The sequence below is a fragment of the Cricetulus griseus genome, chromosome 7 (assembly GCF_003668045.3).
Source record: "Cricetulus griseus strain 17A/GY chromosome 7, alternate assembly CriGri-PICRH-1.0, whole genome shotgun sequence".
In the NCBI taxonomy this organism is placed as follows: domain Eukaryota; kingdom Metazoa; phylum Chordata; class Mammalia; order Rodentia; family Cricetidae; genus Cricetulus; species Cricetulus griseus.
The window spans coordinates 132750411-132775776 of record NC_048600.1 but is presented as its reverse complement, the minus strand read 5'-3'; the positions used below and the strand labels follow the sequence as shown (position 1 = coordinate 132775776).

Genomic DNA, 25366 nt, shown 5'->3' with positions numbered 1-25366 from the left:
GCAGGCAGGCAGGCAGGCAGGCATTTCCCCACAGTATAGAACAAACTAGGTGGGCCTGGGTGGGGCTCTGTATGTCTGCTGCTCTGGACATATAACCATGGCCAGGCATCAGGGCTCTCACAGTGTCACAGTGAAGTCACTGACAAGGCTCGCAGCCCAGCTTCGCTCAGCCTTGCTTTACTTGGCTTCCCTGAATCTTTTGCCACAGAACTACCAGGCGGTTGAGGTGGGGACACCTTTGAACCTCTCGTGGCTATGGGTCAGGGAGAATGAGGTCAAACCCTAAAGAAGCAGATCCAGGGCCACATGCCTGTCCTGTCCCGTGTCTCCAAAAGCTGATTTGTCTGGATGCTAACACAGAGGAGGCCTCTGTGGCACGGGGCCAGGCAGCTCTCTGGAGCATTCTTGACACCCAGCTCGGGCAAAGGACTCAGAGCTGGTAAACACAACACACACACACACACACACACACACACACACACACACACACACACACACACACACACATCTTTCGCTACACCATACTCCCATGGAGTCACCACTCAGACCCCTGACCAACGACAATCTCTAGTTCAGTGGCTCTTGGTTGCTACATGTAGGAAGAGATCTATCTTGCCTGTCTGATGGAGCAGCCTTCCTTCTGAGTCACATGGCAGGGGGCACCATGTGAAGGCTCAGAGATTTCTGTGACACGGAAAGCTGTCTGCATGGTGTAGGGACATCTCTCAGATGAGCGCGTACCCTCACACCACATGGGAGAACTTGGAGACAGTGTCCACTGCCAGGCCTGTTCCCTTCTTGCTGAAGAGCAAGCTGAGACAGAAAGACCTGCCCCACTGGCCTGGTGTGTATGTGTGTGTGTGTGTGTGTGTGTGTGTGTGTGTGTGTGTGTGGACACATCTGCAGCAGATGTTAACCAGATTAAACTCAGCTCCTGGAAGACTTGACAAAAGCAGAGAGGCCTGGGTGGGAGCAGCTGGGCAGGGGGTTGGGGCCTGGGGGTGGGCGGGTAAAACCACTGCAGCTGTCCCCTGTAATTGGCTGCTGTTAAATGTTTTACGGGCCTCGTTTTTTTGGTAAACAGAAGTCTGTAAATTCCTCCTTCCCAGACAATGTTTCCAGGCACAGACCCCCCCACCCCCCCCGCACTCCCTCAGGAGGCCTGGGCCCATTCCTGCTCTCTGGGGGCAATGGGCACTTGGCTAACTGAATAAGGGAACTCCCTTCCCACCCATGGCACTTTGGGCTCTGCAAAAAGGCTGGTGGCTGCCAATCCAGGGAGCAGAGCTGGAATCTACTGGCCATTCCGATGCATGGAGGTTCTTCTCCCAGCTCTCAAACGGAGAACTGACTAGAGAGAAACTCGAGGGCGGGGATGGGGTGAGGAGAGGGGATCCTCTTAGTCAAGCAAGAGAAAGCTCTCCCTTCCCCACAAGACTATCCTCCCTGAACTAAAGAGGAAGAAAGAAAATGACTTTAGAATCAGAGCTGCTCTGAGACCAGAAGTCCAGACTGGGAGAGGCAGCATCCTGCAAGGATCAAGGAGACCAGGTCTGGGATGGGAAGATGTAGGGAGGATCCTGGTAGGGGTGGCCCGGGGCATGGGGAGAGGACCCCGGGGCAGAGAGAACTCCCACTTCTGACCTCTAGGTCTGCTCGACCCAGACTCCTGCTGGAAGGTCCAGACCCCAGGGCCTCCCTTTCCCCATAGCCTCTACCCATCTGAAGCAGATTCGATTGCTCCAGTGGTCATCTGACAAACCTGAGCCCACTTGCTTCCCTGGAACTCCTAGCTGACCTGGGTAGGTGTGGAAGTCTGCCCTGCCACTGCCACAGCTATCAAAGACCCTGATGATGGTGAAGGTGAGGATTCCTGATCAACAGTCAGAAAAAAAAGAATGTGGCCGGCAGTGAGAAACAGCATTAAAAAGACACAAAAGAAAGCAGGGCAGAGAGGGAAATGGGCAGTTGGGTATGGAAGACTTGAGGTGGGGGCTCCTCCTGCCCCTCAGGAAGGAACAGGCACCTAGAAGGTCCTCTGGCTGCGAGCCTCCACCTTCCCACGAGGAGACACAGGACCTGGCACCATTTGGTGTCACTTAGAGTGCTGTCACACGTGGGTGCTCAACGGAACTTGGTGCTAGCCCTCTCCCAGATAACACCCCTCTCACTTACTGCCAGTGAGGTTTATTCAATGACAGACCAGAGTGCCGGGCTAAGAATCCTAAAGCTAGATTCTCATGCCGCTTAATTGACTAGTAATGTCTGCCCTGGGAACAGGCAGGATGTGACAGCCAGTTCACAGGACACTTGCCATCTCTGCTTTAGTGGCTGGAGGGAGTAACCTAGCAACAACCCAAGTTCTCCCTGCCAAATGCCCCCACTTCAGGGTCTCTTCACTCTAGCTGGTCAGACTCCGAGTCATCTAGGCCAGGATTTCAAAGTGAAGCTCTCAGGACTGACCACCCAAGTGGCTGCAGATTAGAATAGCAGCCTTCAGGGTAAGTCTCCTCCCTAAGGCTTGCAGAGTGTGCTGAGACATAACTCAGGGAACAGGGCCCTGCAGTCTCCATGTCCCCAGGCTGAGAGGAATAACTAAGAGCCCAAGGAGCCAGGCTCCCATGGGCAGGCTGCCCTGGATCCAGAGGGACAGTCTTCTACATCACAGGGAGGAGCCTGGCACTGGCCAGTGGCAGAACTAGGGGGCTAGGGAAGTCAACTGGCAATGGGAAAACCCCAGAGCAGGAGTTTCCTGGATGTGACCCCAACACCTTTCGGGCATCTAGGACCACAGCTCTGCCAACCATACCTTCTGCGGCATTCCCAGGGGTCCATCGTGACTGGGACTCTACTCACCCATGGGCAGTGAGCAGGTACATCTGGGTGGCAACTGTTCTTGCCTAGGTCAGACCCAAAGATCCAGGAAGACTTTGGTCTGGTGACCCCACTGCCACCAATGTCTATCTGAGAAAGGGTGCAGAGGGTAGGAGCTACTCTCTGAAGTACAGGCTCTGTGTCGTTCTGTGTCCAAGCAGCTGTGTTAACCAGTGCGGTTCACAGGTGAGGAGGAGACAGGCTCAGAGCCTCTAAGTTGAGTATCTGATCGGAAGGCTAACACACTCACGAGGCTGTAATGACCAGAGGGTGAAGCTCTGAGTCCCTGGAGCTGCTCACTTGTGACTGCAACGGGGCTGGCTGTAGGCAGCCTAACCTATGGGACACCCGGATGCCCAGAGCTCCATGATGTCTCCCAAGTCATGGGGTGGCCAGATTTTCCCAGCTAGCTCAGCAGCTCCTGTGGACATGGGTAGGGACACTATGAGATTTGGAGGACCTAGGGCGAGGCAGAGGACCAAAGAGGAGGAGCCAAGGTTGGGGGGCAGTCAAGGGATATTTCATACATGAGGCAGCAGGCATAGGGACAGCTCAGCAGTTAAGCGTGTGCACCCCACCCGCAGAGAACCCATGTTCTGCTTCCAGCACCCACCTCTGGTGGTTCATAACAACCCCATAACCTGCCAGGTGTTGGTGGCGCACGCCTTTAATCCCAGCCCTCGGGAGGCAGAGGCCAATGGATCTCTGTGAGTTCGAGACCAGCCTGGTCTACACAGTGAGTTCCAGGACAGCCTCCAAAGCCACAGAGAAACCCTGTCTCGAAAAACAAAACAAAACAAAACACCCCATAACCTAGCTCCACAAGACCCAATGCCCTCTTCTGGACTCATGAGCACCTACGCTCACATGTGTGTATACCCAAAACACAGAAACACATTTATACGCATAATTAGAAATTAAAATCTTTAAAAACAGATTTTAAAAGGGAGGAAGGAGAGGCTGCAGGGTGGCGCAGCTCATGCCTACCTACCAGCAATGAGGAGGCGGAGAGAAAAGAACCACTGCAATTTCCAGACCAGATGACTGGTCTTCACAGCAAGTTCTAGGCCAGCCAGAGTTACATGCCCAGTCTGTTTCAAGAAAACCAAATGAAACAGAAAAAGAAAGGGAGAGAGTGTCTAGGGCCTCTTTGTAGAAAAGGTGTTAGGGCAGGCAAAGCCACCAGGGGGCAGTTCCAGAGGCTGGAGTCTGATGGCCCACCCATGTGGGTGGGTGCTGGATAGGACCTGTCTTCCTGCTGGACATGTTCCAGCCCCCGCTTGCCCCTGTACTAAGTCTTGAGGCCTCGTAAGGTACTGAGGGAGACAGAGGCATCTGGAGAAGCATGGGAGTGTGTGGGGCCTGGAACAGCAGGACACGCTTGGTGGTGGCTCCTGTGTGTGGTTCCTGTCTCACTGGAATCTAGCCAGGCATGGATGGAGAAGTGGCCACCAGGGTGGGTGTGGCTTTGACAGAAGCTGGCTAGGCAGCCAGCCAGTGCTGGCACGTGTGTCCATGGCTCCCCCTCCAGGTGGCATAAGAGACCACGAGTAGTGGGGCCGAGTCAGCTTGGAGCTCCTGTACCCATCCCCAAACAGCATCCCCTTCACTGCCCTGTGGGTGGTCCCAAGCAGGCAGCTGGTTGGGGGGGGTGTGTGCAGGCTCACTGACAATAGGGCCAGCTGTGCTGCACCATGCCCCAGCCCTACCCACCCAGGCCAGGTTGGCAGCTAGCCACTCACCTCTGCCCCAGGCTAGCTCTGCTGTCCATCCTACCCCAAGGCCCTGAAGGTCCACTTCTGGCAAGACCCATCATCTTGGGTGAGCCAAGGGGCCAGAAGGCCTGGGGCTCAGCAAGGAAGCTCTGCTCCCGGCCAGATGTTCTTAGGCGCTCCTCCAACACCAGGGTGCATCCCTTGAACCCCCAGCTGTTCCAGGGACACAGGAAGCCTGGGCCCCCACTCTGGCAGCTGCCTTGCAGATGGTGAGGGGAGGGAGTTCTGGCTGTCTGAGAGTCCCTGTCAAGAGTAGGAGGGTACCTATGGCTAACTCACACACGAAGTGCTACTTGTCTGTCAGCCCTATGCTGGCCTACCTGCCCTAGACACAAGAAGGCTCTGCGTAGGGAGGGGACAGTGTGTAGGCAGAGTCCCTGCGTCTCTGCGTTCTGGGGGTAGTCGAAGGAAGCAGGATGAGGGTAAGGCTGGGCCTCCTGGCCTACTGCCCAGGAAGCCCCCCCCATGCTGGATGGTCCCCCCATTCTTCGGCCGTGTCGCGTGCCCCCTGCCTGCCTTGCCCCCCGCCCTCCTGTACACACATGGCCGAGAAACAGGCCCTAGCACGTGGAGCCAGCTGGCACCCCGTCAGACTAGCAGCCAGGCACGCTGCCAGGGCAGCCAGCCAGCCTGCCACTCGCTCCCGCCCCGCCCGCCCTGGCCTCTACCACACAGAGCGGACTGCACCATGTGGCCTGTCAGGGACTGAGGCTGTAGACGTAGAAGACAGGGGAAACCCCGTGGGGGGAGGGCGGCAGCAGTGAGGGGTAACCTGAGGCACAGTCCTGCAGAGTACGGGTTGTCACGTGACTCCCAGACAGATGAGGACTTGCTGCCACCACAGGGGAACCTTGGAAGGTTGCAAGTGTGTACAGCCCACTCCAGGACTGCTGCCTCCCCACACACCTGTCTCCAGCCCCAGTGGGCCCTGTGCTCTGCTGTCTGGAGCTCTGCACACACCTGCGCTTGCTCTCCCCTACCTGACTCCGGGAACTTCGTCTTACACCTGTCACAGCGGGTGCCCAGCAGTGGGCAAAGAGATTCCTGCTGCCCTTGGAGCTGGTCTCAGAGACAAAAGCTTTCTCCTTGGGACACTGCCAGGCCCTATTCCTGCCCTGAATGCAGTATGTGGGAGAGTGTGAGCGAGTGGTAGGACCAAGGACTAGGCTCTACTCTGCCCGGTACACAGCCTGACTACTGATGGTCACCAGCCAAGGGGACATCCTTGCAGCTGAAAACGGAACCTGCAGAGGCTGGGCCCCACGTGGGGGTCTGAGGTTTGAGGGTACCGAGGGTGGGTTATAAGCAATTCTATCAGACAACCGTTGATATAAGGGGAAGCAAACTGTTGTGGGTGCTGTCAGCAGGCCTCCACCCACCCTCCTGAGTGAGTGGCCCAATAGGGAACAGGCCTGGGCTCTAGGGCAGGTGGTGCCACCCACAAACCGCCCTTCTTTCTGGTGGTGTCTCCTGGGGTAGGATGCAGAGGAAGCAGGCATATGTGTCTCTCCCGAGTGGGCTGACATTCCTGGGCACTGATGGGGCACTGCCGTTTACAAGGATGGAAATCAAGTCAGGCGGCCCAGGTCCAGGTCTACCAGAGCACCTGTGGTCAGTCCAGGGCTACAGCCCTTTCTTGAGTGGTCTCCGTGGCTTGTTCCTCCTGCCTGGCCACCCTCACCCTTCCTGCAAACATCCTGGGAGCCAGATGCTATGGCCAGCTGGGGGATGCCCAGCAGACACAAAAAGCTGGTGGGAGAATAAGGAAGGAGCATTCCCTGCAGGGCCTGGGGCCACCCAGAGCTGGTCAGCTCTGTCAACCCAGGCTCTGCCCAGGACTCTGCTGGGAGGGCAGGGGTAGGTCTGGGCTGAAGACCCCACCCTGCCTATTTGGTGCTCAGGACCCGGCCTACCCTCCACCCAAGAGAGCATTGTTTCTTATCGCCTGCCCAACATGTGTGCTCTGGGCAGAGCCCAAAGCCCAGATTACTCTAACAACTGTCCCTCACTTGTCACCTGTCCTGTTTGGAAAACAGCCCCTTCTTGTTGCACAAAGAGAGGTTTCTCAGGCTTCCAGCAGTGCTGGGCGCTAATCTCTCTGCCTAGAACAGGGCAGGGCGGGCTGTGCGCCGTGTGTGGGTCCACTGCGCTCTGTAAACAGGACGCCTGAGCGCAGCAGTCACTGAGTTACGGCAGTCACTGGTGCCAGGAGCGAGAGCTGTGTGGCCGCTGCCAACTGCAATTACCTCCCGCGTGCCAGCCAGGGAGGGGGTTAACCCTTCCTGCACCATGGGGGATACACAATAGGGCAGGGGTACTGGGGACCCAGGGCCACCTTCCAAGTTACCAAACCTGGACAAGGTGTACCCTCCTGGGAAAGGCCAGGAGAGGCTGGCACTAGAGATGTTTGAGAGTAACAGGTACTTTCTATGGTGCCAAGGTGCACCCAGTGCAAGGCTGGTGGCCTAGAAGGAGCTGTGTCACAGGCAGGACTGGGGTGGGGGTGGGGAGCAGTGATGGTCTCTGCCTGCTGACAGCTCTCTTCTCCCTGCCTTCCCTCCCAGCTGACACATCTGGGACCCATGCCTGCTTGAGTCTGGGGAGGTGGGGGCAGCCCACGGTGGAGGGCACAGCCCAGTCCGGCTGGCCCAGCTGCTTTCCATATTTCCTTAGTTCCCTGGGGTCCTCCCTGCCCAACATCTGGAGCACACATCTGGCCAGGACCAGTGCCTACTGGGGCCACCCCATTTCCAACCAATTACCACCTACCCTGAGAGACTTCCTCAGCAGGGAAGCAGCTCCCCTGCCCTAGCGCTCTGGGCAGGGCCTGCCGTCAAGGGTTTCAACAGTTGGTCCACAACCCCTGGGTACAGTCAGGAGCCCAGGACCCGACTTACCTTCATGGGAGTGGGAGAACCAGATCTGGGAGGTGGCGGGGTGGGACCCTCGGTAGGCTGGCTCAGAGGGAGAAGATGAAGGGCCACTGGGGTGTGCAGAAGCTGCCGATCCCAGGCTGCTGGTGAGGAAGCTGCCCATGAAAGAGGAGGCTGGGGGATTCCCCATCAGACGGCTGCTGGCTGTGGACACAGGACAAGAGTGAGTCTGTGTAGCACCTGCGCCCCGAAGCCCTCCCCCCAGGGTGCCTTGCAGCTCCCATAGGGCTCTTGTCTTCAAACATCCAAGAAACCCATGGCAGGAAAAGCTGCCCACACAAGCATTGACAGTCACGCCCAGTGTCCTGGGCCTCTGGAGCCTCTAGTGTCTTAGCAGTAAAACCCACCTATTACTTCAGAACCTCACCACCACCATCCTCTGCGCCACGGCCACCCACAACAGCAACAACAACCAAAGAATCACCCCTACCACCCACACCACCACCCCACACACCACCCCACACACCACCACCTCACACACCACCACCCCACACACCATCACCCCACACACCACCACCCCACACACCACCACCCCACACACCACACCTCACACACCACCACCCACACACCACCACACACACCCACACACCACCACACCACCACACCCACACACCTCACACACCACCACCTCACACACCACCACCTCACACACCCCACACACCACCACCACCCACACACCACCTCACACACCACCCCACACACCACCACCCACACACCTCACACACCACCACCCCCCACACCACCACCTCACACACCCCACACACCACCACCACCCACACACCACCACCTCACACACACCCCACACACCACCACCTCACACACACACACACCTCACACACCACCACCTCACACACCCCACACACCACCACCTCACACACCACCACCTCACACACCACCACCTCACACACCTCACACACCACCACCTCACACACCCCACACACCACCACCTCACACACCCCACACACCACCACCACCCACACACCACCACCTCACACACCATCACCCACACACCACCACCTCACACACCACCACCTCACACACCACCACCCCACACACCACCACCCACACACCACCACCTCACACACCACCACCTCACACACCACCACCTCACACACCACCACCTCACACACCACCACCCCACACACCACCACCTCACACACCACCACCTCACACACCACCACCTCACACACCTCACACACCACCACCTCACACACCTCACACACCACCTCACACACCATCACCTCACACACCACCACCTCACACACCCCACACACCACCACCTCACACACCACCACCCACACACCACCACCTCACACACCACCACCCCACACACCACCACCTCACACACCACCACCTCACACACCACCACCCCACACACCACCACCCCACACACCACCACCTCACACACCACCACCCCACACACCATCCCTATCCACATTATTTGGTTACCATCGTGTCCTTACCACGAGGACCACCCACACCATCGCCGTCATCACCGTCACTATCCACCCTGTATCACCATCCTAATCACCACTCACAACCACAGCACCACCAATAACAAAGCTATATTGCCACCACCACACATACCACTCTCACCGTCACCAAACAATTACATCACCTAGTCACCATTACTAGCCATCATCATTGGCAGACACATGCCCTCTACCGTGACAACCGTATGGCCACCATCCCCTGATGCCATCGTATCCTCTGCCGTCACCATCATCACCCCACCAGGTACCTAGTATAACATCAAAAGCACAGAGGACCCATAGTGGACACACTCCCCAGCCCGCAGGCCATGGCGATGACACGTGGGGGCCTCTCTGAGGCCAACGGACTTCTTAGCAAGCTTTGCCCATGCCTCACTGAGGGCGCCCAGGTGAAGCACCTAGAACCAGCAAGGCCCCAGCCAGAGGCTTGTGGGACAGTGCCGGAGGGACAGACGTCCCCGCCCTTTTCTGGGCATCGTGGGAGAATCGGGTCTTCCCCTTTTCCCCACACCCCTTAACTGACTGGCTAGACAGGGGCCCCAGGCCCAGGAAGGAGACCAGAACTACACAGAGCAGCTCTTCAGGTCCCCTCGATCAGGCTTGACGGAGCTGGCACTGGGCAGAAGACAGACATTCAGACACCGAGAGTTCCCGGCTTGTTAGGCTGCCCCTGGTCCCAGGCCAGCCTCCACGGCCTGGGCACCTCCTTCTCCTGCCCACCAGCCTGCTACATCCTCCCCTGGTGCCAGAGTCCAGCAGTCAGGGCCGGGCCCAGTCAGTCTCCCCGGTTGTCATGACTACCAGCTCTTGTCCGCAGACAACATATGTGCGCAGAAAGCCTCTGCACACGGGGACGCTTAGTGGGTGGCCTGGGCTGCACCGCCAGCCCTTTACCTCAGCATGGTACCCCTGGTACCTTGCCTCCTCTGTCCTGGCTATTCCAGGGTGGAGAGGAGAGCAGAGTAGGCGGAGCCTGGCCGGGCCAAGGTGAGTCACAGCAGCAGCTTCCCGCCCAGGAGGCAGGGGACTTGGTGAATTGGTGATGCCTCATCTCGCCTGGCTTGGCCCTGGGAACTTCCCAAACCCAGGGTGACTCAGCAGGGAAGCAGTCAGGCTAGGGGAGGGACTGCCCCAGGACCCTGGCATCTATACCGAGTTCCACCAGCTTCCAGCCTAGTGGCTGCAAAGTGACTTCTCTCCCTGGCTGAAGGGACAGAGTGCACCGTGGAGGGGGCACAAGCAGAGGTGAAGTCTGCGAGGGCTGGCCTGGGCAGACCTAACAGGGGTCCTCTGCTTTGGCCAGGCACATGAGGGACAGGCTGAGGGTGCCCAAGGGCCAGGGACTTCCCGGACAAGACCACATGGCTGGGATTGCCAGGGAACCCAGTCCAGACCACAGCCCTCCACGCCAGGGAGGAGACTCCAGGCTGGGAAGGGAAGTGCTGGCCTCCTTGCCCTGCTCCAGGGACTGTGGGGGGCCATGCTTGTGGGCTGAGTGTGGCTGCTCCAGCTGCAAACTTTCTGCCCCCGCCTAGCCTAGCCCTAAGTCCCCCGGGCCTTTCCACTCCTCCCACCCCACTCCCTCTGAGGGAAGCACCGCCCACCCTTTCCTCCCTAGGACATGGGAAGCAATGTTGTCCAAAAGTTGGGTCTGCAAAAACAATTTCTCCAGGACCTTGGCCTGGGAACGGCACAGTGGACAAGGAGGCACTGACCCTCAGCTCTGTCACACAGGGCCCATGGGTGCATGAAACAGAGAGAAGGCAGCAGCTCCCTCACAGTCTCCTGTCGGGGAGGGGAACCAGCCTGCCAGGGCATGGGTCCGGACATCTGGGTAAATGGCTCACGGTCTAGCAGGGTGTGTGAGCACTGGGCCACCAGGTCTCAGGCCAGCATGCTCCAACCCAGGAGATTGATCCTTACCCCGAGAGGGACTACAGTTGACACTGACTGGCAGCCAGCCCCTACCCTAGCTGAATAAGGGCAGAGGGTACTCAGCTCTTCCAGACTGGGGCCCTCATCACCCCATGCTGGCCTGTTTTCTGACTTGGGGTCCTTTCAGGGGGTGCTCCTTTAGAGCTGTGTCCACCGAGCCCATTAAAGCAGAGGCTGCTTGCTGCCTTCAGGGTCTGTGCAATTAAGGGGGTTGGGGCAGGTCACAGCCCTTCCCTTCGGGACCCTCCTGCACGCAAGTGACCTCGTGTGGGTTTCGAGCTGTTCTGGGGGGTCTTCCCTCCTTTTCTCCCTTTCACGTTGGGAAGTGAAGGGCCCAGCACAGCCAGCCCACCACACATGCCACTCCTCCCGCCCGAGCAGTAAAGGCAGTGGAGATCTCCAACCCTGAGGCCACTGCCATGAGGGTTTCAAGGGACACCCCCCCCCACTAGTGACCTTGGCATGGAGTTCTCCTAAGGGGTAGCCGACTTCCTGGAACACGGGCCCAGGGGACATCATTCCCTTACACAGTTTGAGATGGCCCAGGCAGACCCAACACGGGCGGCATATGATAGTGACAGCGGCTCTGAAAGAGTGGGGTTCCCTCGCCATCCCGGCACTGGTGGGCAGGGCCTTGCCAGGTGGATGGCAGCGACTGTTGGTGCATAGAGAGGCACCCCTGCTCCATGAGGCTTTCCTCAGCCTACCTGGCTTCTAGGGGACCCCCAAAAAACCCAGGACAGGGATCAGTGTTCCTATTGTCACCTACACCTTTGAGGACCGGGGTGATGGCACTGGGCCAGGCAAGCAAAGCCCTGGGAAGACCTGGCAGCCACCTTCTAAACTTTGCCTGCTGACCAGGAGCCAAACTCAGGCAGGGCTGGTACAGTGGCTGCCTGGGAGCCCAGTTCAGCTTGGGCCCTGGCCAGGGCCACTGCCTGAGGCCAAGTCCAGCCGGGAACTAGGCTGAAGGCCCTTTCCTGTTGGCAAAGTTCCTTGTCTTGAGTGCTGTGCTTACCAGCCTAAGAAGGGCATGGGGGAGCCTGGTACAGCGGAGAGACTGAGTGTGGGGCTCCTTCAGCCAGGCTCTCAGATCGTCACACAGACCACACCGGTCCCAGGTCATAAAGGACAGAATATGTTCTAGCCTGCACTGTCAGTCCCAGCTCTTCACAGCCTCAAGGATCACAGCCTCAACAAGTCTGCAGACTAATTCCATGGACCATGCAGTCACCCATCTGAGGCACAGGACAAGCCCACTGCCTGAACGTTTTCCCAGGAAAGATGGCAGAAGTGTGGAGTGGCCTCTGGGCCAGGCAATTCAGTGCTGTGTGCATCAGACGCTACCAGCTGCTCTAATGGCCCACAGCTCTACCCATGAAGCAGGTTGCGGTCTGAGCTCCAGGGACACCTCAGCTCTGCCCAGGACACCACGAAGGCCTGGCTTGAATGTCTGGCTGGCTGAGAAAAACATTCTGGAAGCCAGCATGCCACAGGGCCGACTTGACACACCTCAGGCAATGAACACAGAAGGCACAGCCCCGTCTGTGGGAGGCTGGTCTGTCCCCATGCCAAAGCTAGTGACCTGCATGGGACCACGGGCCACACCTGGATCATGGCTAACCCAGGGCTGCCAGCAGCAGGAGAGCTGGGGAAACTCCTAGGCAGAGCAGAGAATGGCCTGCCAGGCAGCCCCCTGGCACAGATCCCTTTCTGGGAAGATGCTATACCTCTGTGATGAGTGAAAGAATAGGAGTCACCCGGCTTGTCAGGGCTCCTTGGAGAGCTGACCATCAACAGCAGCACAGGGGGAGAATAGGCCCTTTGACCTGGCACTTGGGTTGTAGAGGCTGTAGTCCTGGGACACCCTAGTCAGCCTTAGTTATCCACCTGACACAGCCTAGAATCATCTGAGAGAAGCCCTCAGTGGAGGAATTGCCGAGATCAGGTTGGCCTGTGGGTGTGCCTGGGGAGATTTTATCTTATTGACTGACACAGGAGGAGGCCCAGTCTAGGCAGCATCATTCCTTGGGCACATGGTCCTGTGTGTGTGTGTGTGTGTGTGGTGTGTGTGTGTGAGAATGTGTGTGTCTGTGTGTGAATCTAGCTAACCACGAGTCACTAAGAAAGTCAGAGAATGAAATGAAATAGCAAGCAGCCTCCTTCCATGGTTTCTTCATCAAGTTCCTAGTTTGACTTTCCTCAAAGATGGAATGTGACCTGTAAGTGAAAGCCAAATAAGTCAAATGGTAAGACTGCTTGGGGCCAGATTGTTTAATCACAGCCACAGAACAAAACCAGAATACGTGGAGATCTCTGTGACCACGGAGGCTACTATGGAGTCCATAGGGGTAGCAACAAACTGCACTGCCTGGAAGCAAATGCAGCCTCCGTGACTATTCACAACTGAGGCAGAGGATGAAGGGCAGACAGCCCTTTTCCCACTCACCTATCTGTGCACTAGGCCTACTTGCCCACTATGGCCAAGACAGTCCACAGACGTGATGTCATCAGGCAACCTGAGAGTGCCCGGGAGCTTGGATGCAGCCTGCAAAAGGTGTCAGCTAAGAGCCCTGGAGAACAAAGCCTGGTGGGTCTGACCCACCAGAGCCCAATCCTGGGTGGCTGGATGGCCAGGTGCTAGCAAGCCATGCCTGTGCGCCAGGGTCTCCGGCCAGGCTGACCTATCTTGGCACTCTGACACCATCCTGAGACACTGGGATAGGCGGGAGTAGAGCTTCCGGGGACAAGCTACTGAGACAGAGTCCTCCCCTTCTGGAAACTGTGAAATGGGTTGTAAAAAATAAAACCACAGCCCACTGAGATGGCGGCAGCTCCAGAGAAGCAAGTCCCTTCCCAGGCTCTCCGCGCTCCTGTTGCTTCCGGAAGCCCAGCTGACTGGCTGCTGGCATGGGCCTCCTTGGTTCTGCGTCTGGCAGCTGCACCCATGCCTGTGCCAAGCTCCCACCCTCCTGCTCACACCCATTCAGACTTCCCTCTGCCCTCGGCATCAGCTTCTTGTTCTGCCTCCCTGCGTCCCTTGTAGGGCTAACCAAGCAATGGGGACATCTAGCCCACCAACTAGTCTTTGGTCTCCCCAGGAGACACCAGAACTGGTAGAGACCGGAAAGATGGGCATCCTGAGGCAGTTAACGGGGAAGAGGGAGGGGCAAAGCTCTCCTCTCACACTGAGCCTGTCCCAGAGGGAGCAGAGGAGGAGGAAGAGACAGCCTTTCTGCCCCACCCCACATTCCTCTCATTCCAGGAACCCTAGGGAGAACAGAACTTCCACACAGGGCTTTCAGCTAAGACTGAAGAAAAGGCTTCAGTCTAGTAACCCCGGGTGGAGGAGGAGGGGTTAAGAGTGGGGGTTCCAGGCCCTGGTGGAGAAGCAATTCTGAGACTCCTCCCAAAGCCAGGTGACTGGAAGCTCCAGGGCAAGGTTTCCAGGCTGCCCTCCAGTGTGCACTGGTCTGTGGGTACACAGAGACAGACCCCTGGCACCTGATATGAGGGAGTGTGAGCTACACACAGAGGTGGGACGGGACCTTGTGCACGCGATGGCAGGTGTGTCTCCTGGTGTGCACAGACTTCTCTCTTAGTGAGTGGCTGTGTGTGACAAGCACTGGGTGCATGGGCACATCTATGGAGGAGTGTGTGGCTGTGAGCATACACACACAAGCCTTCACAAACTCCATTCCAGACCATGAGGGCACGCAGACCGAGCACATTCTCAAAAAAGCTATTTCCCAAGGGTGGGGTCTTTACCAGACTCACACTGACTGGCCTGGGTGGACCCGGTAAGTCTTCCCACTGCCTCCTCTGGTGCAGGGCACATCCACGCTAGCTGTGGGAGGAAGGGAACCCATAGGCTCAGGTCAGCCCCAGGCTGAAGCTCTAAGACCTCTAACTCAGCATAGCCTTCCAGAAGCCCCTCTTGAGGTAGGAAAAACCCTAACTCGAGTTAGGAGCACTTTGGAAAATGGGCCACTTGGCCAGAGCTGTCTCCCCACAGGATCCAGTTCTCCTCAGACCCCTCTTCATGGGCTTGCTTGCTAGCAGGGACCATCTTAAGCTTCAGGCCCACTGCCAGCAGGTGTCAGCCTGTGGTTCAGCATCGGGCTTCTCTGAATGCACCTTCTGCCCTCAAAGCTCTGGTAGTGTCTGAGGGCACCTGGTCTTCACAGGGCCCCCACACAAGGAAAGCCATGGGCCAGCTTCATGAAGGCAGCTGGATGGAGGAGAGGCTAAGACAGACCCAGAGGGGAACAAAGGAGAGAAGAGGAGGGAGGCAGGGTGGAAGGCCCTGGAACCACAGGCTGGGGTGGGGGCTGAAGGGGAGGCCAAGAATGCTGAGCAGTGGGCGTTGGGCTTGGCCCATCCTGGGGACACAGGGGTGGCCTGGGAATGATCACCTCACCCGGGAAGCCCCTCAGTCAGTCCAAGAGAACCTTCCGGAAGTCCCAAAGGAAGCCACTCTCAGGCCATAATAGGAAAGCTCTGTGGTTGCTGAGACACTCAACTGGGCAACCATGGAAAAGGCCGGGAGGCAATGATGACAAGGGACAGGCCCAACCGACAGCCCAGAACTAATAAAAGAAAAGGAAAATCGGATATATGTCTGTTTCTTATTAAAAGAGTAAATTTAGCCTTTTGGCTAGGACAGGAGGCGGGTAGCCAAGGCTCTCCACTGAGGGGCGGGGTGGGGAGTGGGGGGCTGGACTTCTTCCCAGAGTGATTCAGTGTCCCAGGACAGGCAGGCGGGGGCTGGGGCTGCAGGAGGGGCAAGGGATACATACCCTCTCTTATAGTCCTTTACACTTTCCCTTGTGTCTGTCCTTCCCTCCCTGGGCAGCTGCTCAGGACTCTAAGGGTGGTGGGATGGGCAACACGGGTGTGGGTAGGTGACCTGGGGTGCTCAGCACCACTCTCTCCAGCCACACCCCAGCTTGGAGCTTCCACTGCCAAAGCAGGCACTTCCCTTCCCACTGAAATAAGCTAGCCACATAAAGGAAGGCCACCCCAGCAGAGTTTATCAGGACCTCACACCCATGCATGCTCACACACAAAGCTATACATACATACACGCCATGCTCACAGTGCACGCTCACACAAACATGTTTGCACATCTACTCTCACGAACCTACAAATGCAGACACGCTTGGGTCTCTTCTCAGAGAAGCGGTAGTCCCATGAACAGGACGGGAAGCCCTGATCCAACTGTGGGTATCCACCCTGTTGTCCTGTACCAAGCCTCTCACCCATGCCCGTAACCCTTAAGGATGATGACTCTGAATATGGCCTGTTTCAACCATGGTCAGGGAAAGGACAAAGGACACCTGACCAGGGACACAAACCCTCACCTGGTCATGCCATCCAACAGCAGAATGAACTTCCACAAACTAGGTCCACAGGGAAACTCTAATGCTTCCTAGCTGAGTGACTTCACCAGGCTGGCTGGATTTCCCCTCCGGATGCACGGGCCAGTGCCTGTGATGCAGGGTGTAACCACCCCTCCATCCCATTATGGACCCACAGTGATGACACGGGCTGCACAGAGATTCCAGGGACAAGGCAGCCTGGGACGTTAAGGATGTGGAGGAAGATGGAAGTTATAGCTACTAGAGACAGCTCTCCATGTGAGCCTACTCTCATGGCTCCGTTCACGCTCACATACCTCCTGGACGTGTGAGCCCTCAGTCCTTGTGACCTGGGCTGAGCACCCTGGGCCACAGCCAGAGTGTGATGGTTCTGTGGATAGCCATTACTCCAGACCCACAGCACTGCAGGGACAAAGGGCCACTGAGTGTCCCCGGGGCCAGTGCCAGTATTCTCCCTGTATTTCCCAGCATCTCTCCTGCTACCCCTCTCCCACACCCAGAAGTATCTCCATTAGATAACTACCCAGGGGTGGCCTTGGAGCAGCAGACATTCATGCTATAGCTCTTCTAGCTTGGGCCTCCTTGCTGTATAGGGCACTTAGAACTGGACAGACAGACTTCTTGCTTGAGCTCAGACTCCAAAGCCTCCTTCATGCATGCAGACATGAACTGCAGGGTTCCTTGCCTGGCTGGCACTGATGGTCTGAGAATTGGGACATACCACATCTGCTAGAGGTGAGGAAGGGCCAGTCATGTCCCTCAGACAGCTTCCCATGGTGCCCTGGGACAAGCCACAAAGCTGAGAGCTTGGGCTCCCTTGTACTTCCTGGAGAATCCATCCTGTAACACCTAGCAAGACTCAGGCCCATGGGGCACCTCTAGTACCTCACATGGAGGCAGGGCAGACATTGGCCTGTATCAAAGAGCTTAAGGGGGGGGGGGCTGGAGAGATGGCTCAGCAGTTAAGAGCACTGACTGCTCTTCCAAGGGACACCAGTTCAATTCCCAGAACCCACATGGCAGCTCACAACTGTCTCTAACTCCAGCTCCAGAGGATCTGACAGCCTCACATAGATATATACTCAGGCAAAACACCAATGCACATAAAATAAAAATAAATCATTTTTTTAAATGATTTAACCAAGCAGTGATGGTGCACGCCTTCCATCCCAGCACTCAGGAGGCAGAGGCAGGAGGATCTCTGTGAGTTTGAGACCAGCACGATCTACAGAGTGAGTTCCTGGACAGGCTCCAAAGCCACAGAGAAACCCTGTCTCCAAAAAACAAAACAAAACAAACAAGAAAGAGCTTAAGCAGGCAATATAGCAGCAGGGACAGACAGACATATACATGGTGGCCACTGCCTGTGGCCCAGGGTCAGCTGCTGCACTGGGCTAGGTGAATTCCAGCTGGCCACAGGAACCAGCTGTTCTGATACCTGGGTAAGAAAGGCACCCAGGGCATGGATCCCAGCAATGGCTTGGCATAGCTATAGCACCCTGGAGCCCGAGGGACACTGTATTCTGCAGAGACACTGCAGGGCCATGGGCATTCTGGGCCCCTGCTGACAGTGCCAGAGTTGTGTGACTTCCTAGCAACTGTCTCAGGTATGACTGACTCCAGCCATTCTGAGGCTCACACTGTGCTATCTTTTCAGAGGGAACCCACGGCAGCCCTCCCAAACTCAAGTTCTCAAGGCTTCATCTCTGACTGACCGCTTCCCAATGGCCACTGCAGGACCCTTCACTGAGCCTTCTACTGCATGTCCAAGGGGCAGAGTAGGCATCTTGTCTCTTGTGGCACTTGGCCTCGTGCCAGGCATCACATCTAGGCTGACCTGGGGCAGAGGATCTCAAGCCTTGGACTAGGGCAGGAGGAGGGAGGTCTGGGAAGGAAAGCAGGAAGTTCTGGGCAAGGGAAAATAAGGAAGCAACTGCCTGACTCAACCCTAGTGCTGTCTCCTAGGGGCAGGTCCTGGCTTCCAGGAAGACCTCCCAGCCTTAGATACTTCCACATCTGACAGGGTGGGAAAGGGAAGGATGGAGAGCCCGGAAGGTACGGAGCAGCAGACAGGCACAGGAGAGAGAATGGGTTGTGCAACAAGTCCTAAAAGGCTTTGTGGACTCGACAGGCTCAGAGTGGGAGAGAGTGAAATGACGGTCATGTCTCAGCAAGACTGCGGACCACTTGGCCCCCAAGTGTCTTGCCTGCAAGTCCACACCCCCTTTCAGAGGCACAGGGGCATCCAGTAGTAGCTTCCAAGTGGAAACACGGAGACCAGAAAGTTCAAGGACCACAGGACCCAGGCTGTGCCCATTTTAATCTTTCCCACCGCTGCCTCGGGGTGTGTGTGTGTGGGACCACCAGGTATCTTGCTTGCTTTGCCCTCTGGGGCTTTCCCAGCAGACTGTCCACTCCTGCTCCCTTCACAGAAAGGAGACAAGGCTTTCGTCTCGGAGGGCACTGCAAGCAAGACGCAAACTTCAACCCCAAGGCAGAAAATCCGGTGACTTCTTAGGATTCTGGAGAGCTGAGTGAGGGAGTTTCGGGGGCAGGAGAATCATACCCACTGTACACATCAGTTCAGAATGGAGCCGGCCCTCTGAGGAGGCCAGCCTAAAGGGACCATGGACCCCGTAAAGAGGAGATCCAATAGAAAGGCTAGTAGTTTACCTGCACACCCATCCCCAGAAGTCCAGTCCCACCCACTCACCACAGCAGGCTAGGCGACAGGTTGCAAGTCAGGTCAGGGGTCACAACAGGAGGAGTTCCCTCCTTGGTGCATATGTGGTGGGAAAGCAAAATTACCTCACTGAAGCCCCACTCTGCTGGGCAGGACCTGATCTCGGGGCAGGGGTGGTAAGGCACCAACTGATTCTTACCATCTAGAGTGTGAAGGCACAGATGGCCCTGGATGGGGTCAGAGGCTTGGTGCTGGGGCTGACCACAGCAAAGTACAGTTCTTGGGGGTGTTCCCTGACAGCTTTAGAGAACTAGCTTGACCATAATTGACATATGGACACATAGTGATACTCAGATTAGCTTGTTCTAGCTTCACACTCAGGGCCAGCTGCCTATTGTAGGGAGGTAGGGGCCGAGGGTAGGGTGGGACCTGCCTAGGGCTTTGCCGGGAGCTTGGTTGGGCTCAAGGTTGGCTAGGGAAGCACCAGGGTGGTCCCAGGCACACTGGCCCTACTTGGGTGACAGCTGGCAAAGGAAAGATTGGAGGAAACACTGCCCAGATTAGAGGACACCAACTTTTGCTATTCAGGCCACAGAAGGAGACCTATGTACTACACAGAGAAAAATTCTACCCCAGCTCATCCAGTAGAGTTTCTGAGAGCCTATGTGGCTCCAGGGTCATCTACACTCACTCTAGCCAGCCCAGTCTGCAATCTGAGGACGCCTGACCTGCAGCCTTGGCCCTCTATCTCACAGGAACCCATGTGAACCCCTAGGTAGTGGCACAGCTGGGGAGGCTTCCCTCGGGGCTCAGGCTGCTGGGTCTGTGGTAGACAGCAATGTTCTGACTGGGAAAGCGGACGGTTCACACATTCCAGGGAGCTCTGCAGAGTGGGCACAGCTCACCATGGCGTCTGCAGCAACAACAGAGAGGTCTGAATGAGAAGCTGGGACAGAGAAGGGGACAAGGGATGCGTGGGATCAGCTTTGTGAGACCTAGGGGCCTGAGGTAGACATAGACAAAGCCGAGAGGGAGGCAGAGACTCCAGTGAGACTGAAGCTTGGATCTGAAGGAATAAACCCCTAAGAAGAGGTCTCTGCCCAGTCAGTATCCAGAGACCAGGGAGGGCAGGGCTGCAGGGGCCTCCAGTGTCCTGGCTCCACTGCTTTCGCATCCCCTCCCAACACATACACAAGCGGTTGGGACCTCAGGTTGACTGTCACTAGAATGTCTTAAGAGTCAGGAGCCACGGGGCGTTGGTGGCGCAGGCCTTTAATCCCAGTACTCGGGAGGCAGAGGCAGGCGGGTCTCTGAGTTCGAGACCAGCTTGGTCTACAAGAGCAAGTTCCAGGATAGGCTCCAAAGCAATACAGAGAAAAACCCTGTCTCTCAAAAAACCAAAAGAGTCAGGGGGGCCATGACCTCCAGGGGAGTTCGAGTGTGCAGAAACTGGGTTCCAGCCCACTTGCCCTCTTCCCTCGTTTGCTCTGGGTAAAGGATGCCTCATGGCCCCAGGGACAAGAACTGGTGAGAGGCCTGCAGTTCAATCCACCCCATGCCCCAGATTCCTGACCCTCGGAATCCAAAATAATAAACATTTGCTGTTTCATTACTTTGAGGGTAATCTGATGCTATTTGCTAACTGTCCTGCAAGAGCTAATGAATGTATAGAGACACTTTCACAGGCAGCCAGGAGCGCACAGGGAACCTCCAAGAAGGCAAAGGGAGGCACTGTGGGGTAGCCAGCACAGGGGTCAGACCTGCTCTGCAGAAGCCAGACGGTGGCCAGGGAGGGCCCTGTGGGACCTACCATGCTTGCAGCCCCTGCCTTTCCTAGTCTGTATCTGAAGGAACGCTCCCTGACCATCTCCTATTGAAGGGCCCTCTGGACTCGGTCATTCTGTGTTTTCACTTTTTACCACAAATCATCCACAGAGGACAAACGGGTGTTGTGTATGTTTTTTTGTTTGTTTGTTTGTTTCCTCAACTTTACATTCGGAAATGATTAAGGGCTCTTTCAGGATTAGCCTAAGACATATTGTAATTTAATTTAGTTTTAATTTTAGTATTGCGTAAAAGAAAATTAAAAGATTATTTTTAGGATACCCAAAGGGTTGTAAAAAAGACTCAAAAAGGGTGACTGATTTCCAGGCAAGTTTCCCACAAGGTGACCTGATGGCCTAGGGTGACGTAGTGCATAGAAACACCAGGTGGTCAGAAGAGCTTACCCCTACACAGATCTGGCAGGGCCTGAGGGGCACAGTCCTCTGGGGGCCAGCTCACCAGCTAGGGACAGAAGGGTCTGCGTAGAGAGGGATGAGGCCAGGGACTGAGTCAGGACAGGCCCAGTGTGAGTCCTTCATGTACCAGGCACAGGGATCAAGAACAGAGACAATGAGAGCTAACATGGAAGAGAAGAGAAACCAGGGCCTGGAGAAGCAAGGAGCAAGGAGATTGTTGGAAAGAAAGGGCTCAGCTAAGACGTGTATGTCTGGGTAGAGGCAGCACCTGAGAGCGGGGACAGCAGCCCTAACCCCGGGCGGTGTTTCAAGCATGGGCTTGGTAGACAGCTCAGCTGGGGAACTGACCAGGAATCTGACATGGGGGAGGCTCACTCAACATGGGAACACCTTTTTGAAAAGAAAGAGTTAAGAGGGCAAGGTCAAGTTAAGGGTTGTGGGGGAGCCCAGAGAGGGTTCCACAGCACAGGGTAGAGGGGGAGGGGCTGACAGCACTGTGCACACTTAGAAGAGGCCTTGGGTGGTGCCACAGAGGGTCATGATGCCAGGAGGGAACTCCACTCCCTCAGCAGGTGGCAGAGATCAAAGGATGGAGCAGGTGATACAGGAAGCCCCCAGAGGAAGAGGGCACACTGCCACCAGACAACTGGACCTGCCATGGCCACGGAACGTGACTCCCTGAAGGCCACTGGGAACCAGCACAAATATGGATATGAACACAGGCTGGGAGTCCTGGCTCCAAGGGTGAGAACGGGTGAGCAGGTGTGAACTGTCACAGGTGTACATGGTGGGTGTACCTGCTCTTCACACACTGGTTGCTGACTGGGCCAAAGGGCAGTGGTGGCTAGGAAGCTACGTCCAGGTGTGTAGTTTGGGCTTTCTGCTTCAGGGAGAGGGCATACCTGCCAGGCCTAAAAGGGCACCTACCCTAAAGGGTAGCTCCTTCTCCATGGTGTTCTCCCCCCAAGTTTAGACACTTTAGGTTCCCTTCCCTGGTACCCGCAATGTTCACCTTAGCCCACCCCTTCCCGGCTCCCCTCACCCTGCCCTGCTCCACTCCCAGCCTGCTGGCTCCAAGGGACCCAGCCTGGCTCTAGGAATGAGTATCCATGGTTCCTCCTCAGAAACCTTTTGTAGACGACAGGGAAAGCAAGCCCCTGTTGCTTCCCAACAGGTGAGGGAAAAGCCCAGAAGCCCAGGGAGCCCAGCTCTTACATGATGATGGTAGCCAAGTGGTTCATTTCTTAGTAAAGCTGATTCTTCCCTTTGGACAGGGCATCCCAGCGAGCGCACACCCCCACGCTGCCCTTGCCAGCTGTTCACAAGCCTTTATGGGAGGTATACCCATCCTCCACTCCACTGCCGTCCCTGCCCGGGAGGGGTAGGAGGAAAGCACTGCTTTGCTTGCCTTTCCTCTCCAGGGCCAGGCACACAGTGGATAGCCTACCAATAATCCAGAAGGAGCAGTGCCCTAAGCCAGCCAAAAAGCCTTCCCATCCAGACACTGGACTCTTTGTTAGGGATTGGGGGGTGGGGTGGGGGGAGACAGGAGCCAACCCACCTGTTCCCTCCCCCAGGTCCGAATGAAAGAGATGCTTCCTGGCCCATGGAATCTGGAACCTACTCATGTCGACAGCTGCAGCCGCCACCTACAAACACCAGCTTGATGGCTCTAAGCTTGGACATCAGACACCCCTCCACCAGGCCTGAGGTCCACGGTGAACCCAGAGCTGATCTTGTAACCAGGGCCTGGGCACCCCCTCATTCAGCACCCACCAACACCTCCCCTGAGCCCACGCCCCACGCCTGTGATGGCAGCTGCTCACAGGGCCACGGGAGGCAGTGATATTATATATTATGACAAACAGGGGCAGCCCACTGACAAATAGGCCTGCGTGATCTAAACGGTATATTATCCCATAAAAACGTCATCAGGCAGAGCGTCGGAGCCAAAGCAGAGTGCCGTCCCATGCCGGAGGCCCTTCGAGGCCTTGCTCCTTCCCAGCACGGCAAGGCTTCAAGCCGATTTCCTCGGCGGTCCATGCTGCTTGTGATTCTGCTTTTTGCTTGTTACACCATGTCTGTTGGGGAGGGGAATGAGGTCCCAGAGGTTAATGGGGACCAGGAACCCCAGGGGAGACGTTCCCTGGCAGGCAAAGGGGTTGGACATGGGACAGAGCAAGTCACCTAATTTGCCAAAGAGGCATGGCACGTGCTTTGAATTCTGAAGCTAGTTCACAGCTTGTCGGCAGACTCAGGAGTCGGCAGACTCAGGAGACACACACACCCAACCTGGAGGCCTCCTGGGCAGGCCACCTCCCCTGCAGGAACAGGGGCTTCAGAATCTTTGGACAAAGCTCCAGGGGCCTGCCTGCCTGCCACAGGACCTGAGGCAGCTGTGTCCTGAGCTTCTTTGGGAAACCTCCAGAGTCTTTCTTGTCCATAATGCAGAAAGGCGTTTCCTCCAGGACTGCCCAGGCCCTGAAGGACACTGACATGGGCTGAGCTGGGGCAGGGGTGAGGAGGCAAGAACACCCTTGGGACTTTGACCTCTACAACCAAGGCAGCTAGCTGCACAGGATGCAGGGACAAGACAGCATATCCCATTGTGGGTGCGTATATTCAGATGTCTGTGGTGAAGAGGAAGGCTGCAGAACCCCAGGGACCCCAGAGGAAGAAGGGCAAGGAGGCACTGGGTTGACCGGAAAGTCGCGAATATCATCTGTGGTTGGGAATTCCCAGAGCAGGGACCCAGGCTCAGAGTTGGGCACTAGACCAAGGCATTCTGGGAAATGTAGTCCTTGGGGAGTTAGAGGGTCAGCAGGATGGGGACTTGGGGTAGTTATGGAAAAAAAGAGAGCTAAGGCTGCCACCCTGGTGCTAACTTCAGAGTGGAAGTTTAAAATGCCAGGGGAAAGGAAACAGACACTTAAAATCAGAGCCTAACTACACATGTTTTTTTTTTTTTTTTTTTCTGAACAAGAAGTCCTGGCCCTTTTATTTTGGTGGGGGAGACCTCCTCAGAGAGGAGGGTCCCAACTGAATCTCACAAGTAGAAAGAAGCATTCATTTCCCACAAACCTTTCCTCCTCTGGCTAGGGCCTCCAGACACAGGGTGGGGGGCCGTTGAGTTGGGGGGTGACCTCCCCTGCGAGAGCCGGTGAGCATCCCGAAGCTCCCAAGTTATTTATGTTCACAGCCTGCCCTGATGACATATGTAAGTTGACAGGGAACATCCTATCAACTTGCTGGAGTGTATCTTGATTGTTAAAACACACTCTTAAAGGTGTACAACCATTTATCAAATTAAAATAGCCAAGCTTTGCTTGCTCCTTCTCTGTCTTCCTGGAAGAACCCCAAGCAGCCTCCTGTCTCCTCTGGCCTCCTGTATTAGCACTGGGCTCTGCTCCTCAGAGACCCTGCCCCTGATGCCTGGGACCCTGGCCTCAGCACACCCTCCCCTGCCCCAGGCCAGGGCAAGCCCACTAATCGCCAAGAAGTGACAAACGCCAGAAGCCCCACCAATTAAATTTAAACTCACGCAAAGCTCAGTGGCTAGTAAATTATTATTTTTATTAGCTTGAACCAAGTTCCCGTAAGAGAGAAAGTCAACTTGCTCCCATGAATGGCTCTTGTATAATTTATTTAACTCTGTGCTCTTTGCCAAAGCCTGGAATATTTTTAGCTCGTTCTGTTGTTGGATTTGGCTTTTTTATGTGTGTTTCTGAGGGGTATTTTTAGCTTCATCCATGTTATTCTAACAACCTCCTATGCGTTTTTTGTCCTGTCTGTGCAGGCTGTTGAACCCTGTCTCACAGGGAGCCGAGGGAGATTTCTAAGAATAACTGGGGAGTGTTTGGGGGTGCGGTGTTTTCCGGGGGAGATGTGCACCACTCCTGCCTCGGCCACCAATTTGCCTCAGAGCTCACGTGACCTGGATATTCCAACGGAGAGCCCAGTGTTTCCCTATAGGAACAATCAGAGTTGGTGGCAGCTCAGGCCCCACTGAGAAAAAACCCACATTCCAAAAACAGCTTTGGTGGAGCGGGCGC

The 25366-nt window shown here is 56.2% G+C and overlaps 1 protein-coding gene across 6 annotated transcripts in view; it reads right to left on the bottom strand.

Annotated features, from left to right (window-relative positions):
* Bahcc1 (BAH domain and coiled-coil containing 1) overlaps positions 1-25366 on the bottom strand; it is a 65205-nt gene that overhangs the window by 31759 nt on the left and 8080 nt on the right. For 4 of the 6 annotated variants that reach the window (XR_004770886.1, XM_027425426.2, XM_027425427.2 and 1 more), the window contains exon 3: positions 7547-7726. Coding sequence is in view for 5 of the 6 variants with exons in the window: in XM_027425426.2 (XP_027281227.1) it covers positions 7547-7726 (180 nt within the window). In the remaining variant the exon portion in view is untranslated. Of the gene's footprint in view, positions 1-7546; positions 7727-9323; positions 9945-9969; positions 10078-25366 lie in introns of those variants that run through there. The other 2 variants (XM_027425428.2, XM_027425429.2) reach the window with 2 other exon arrangements.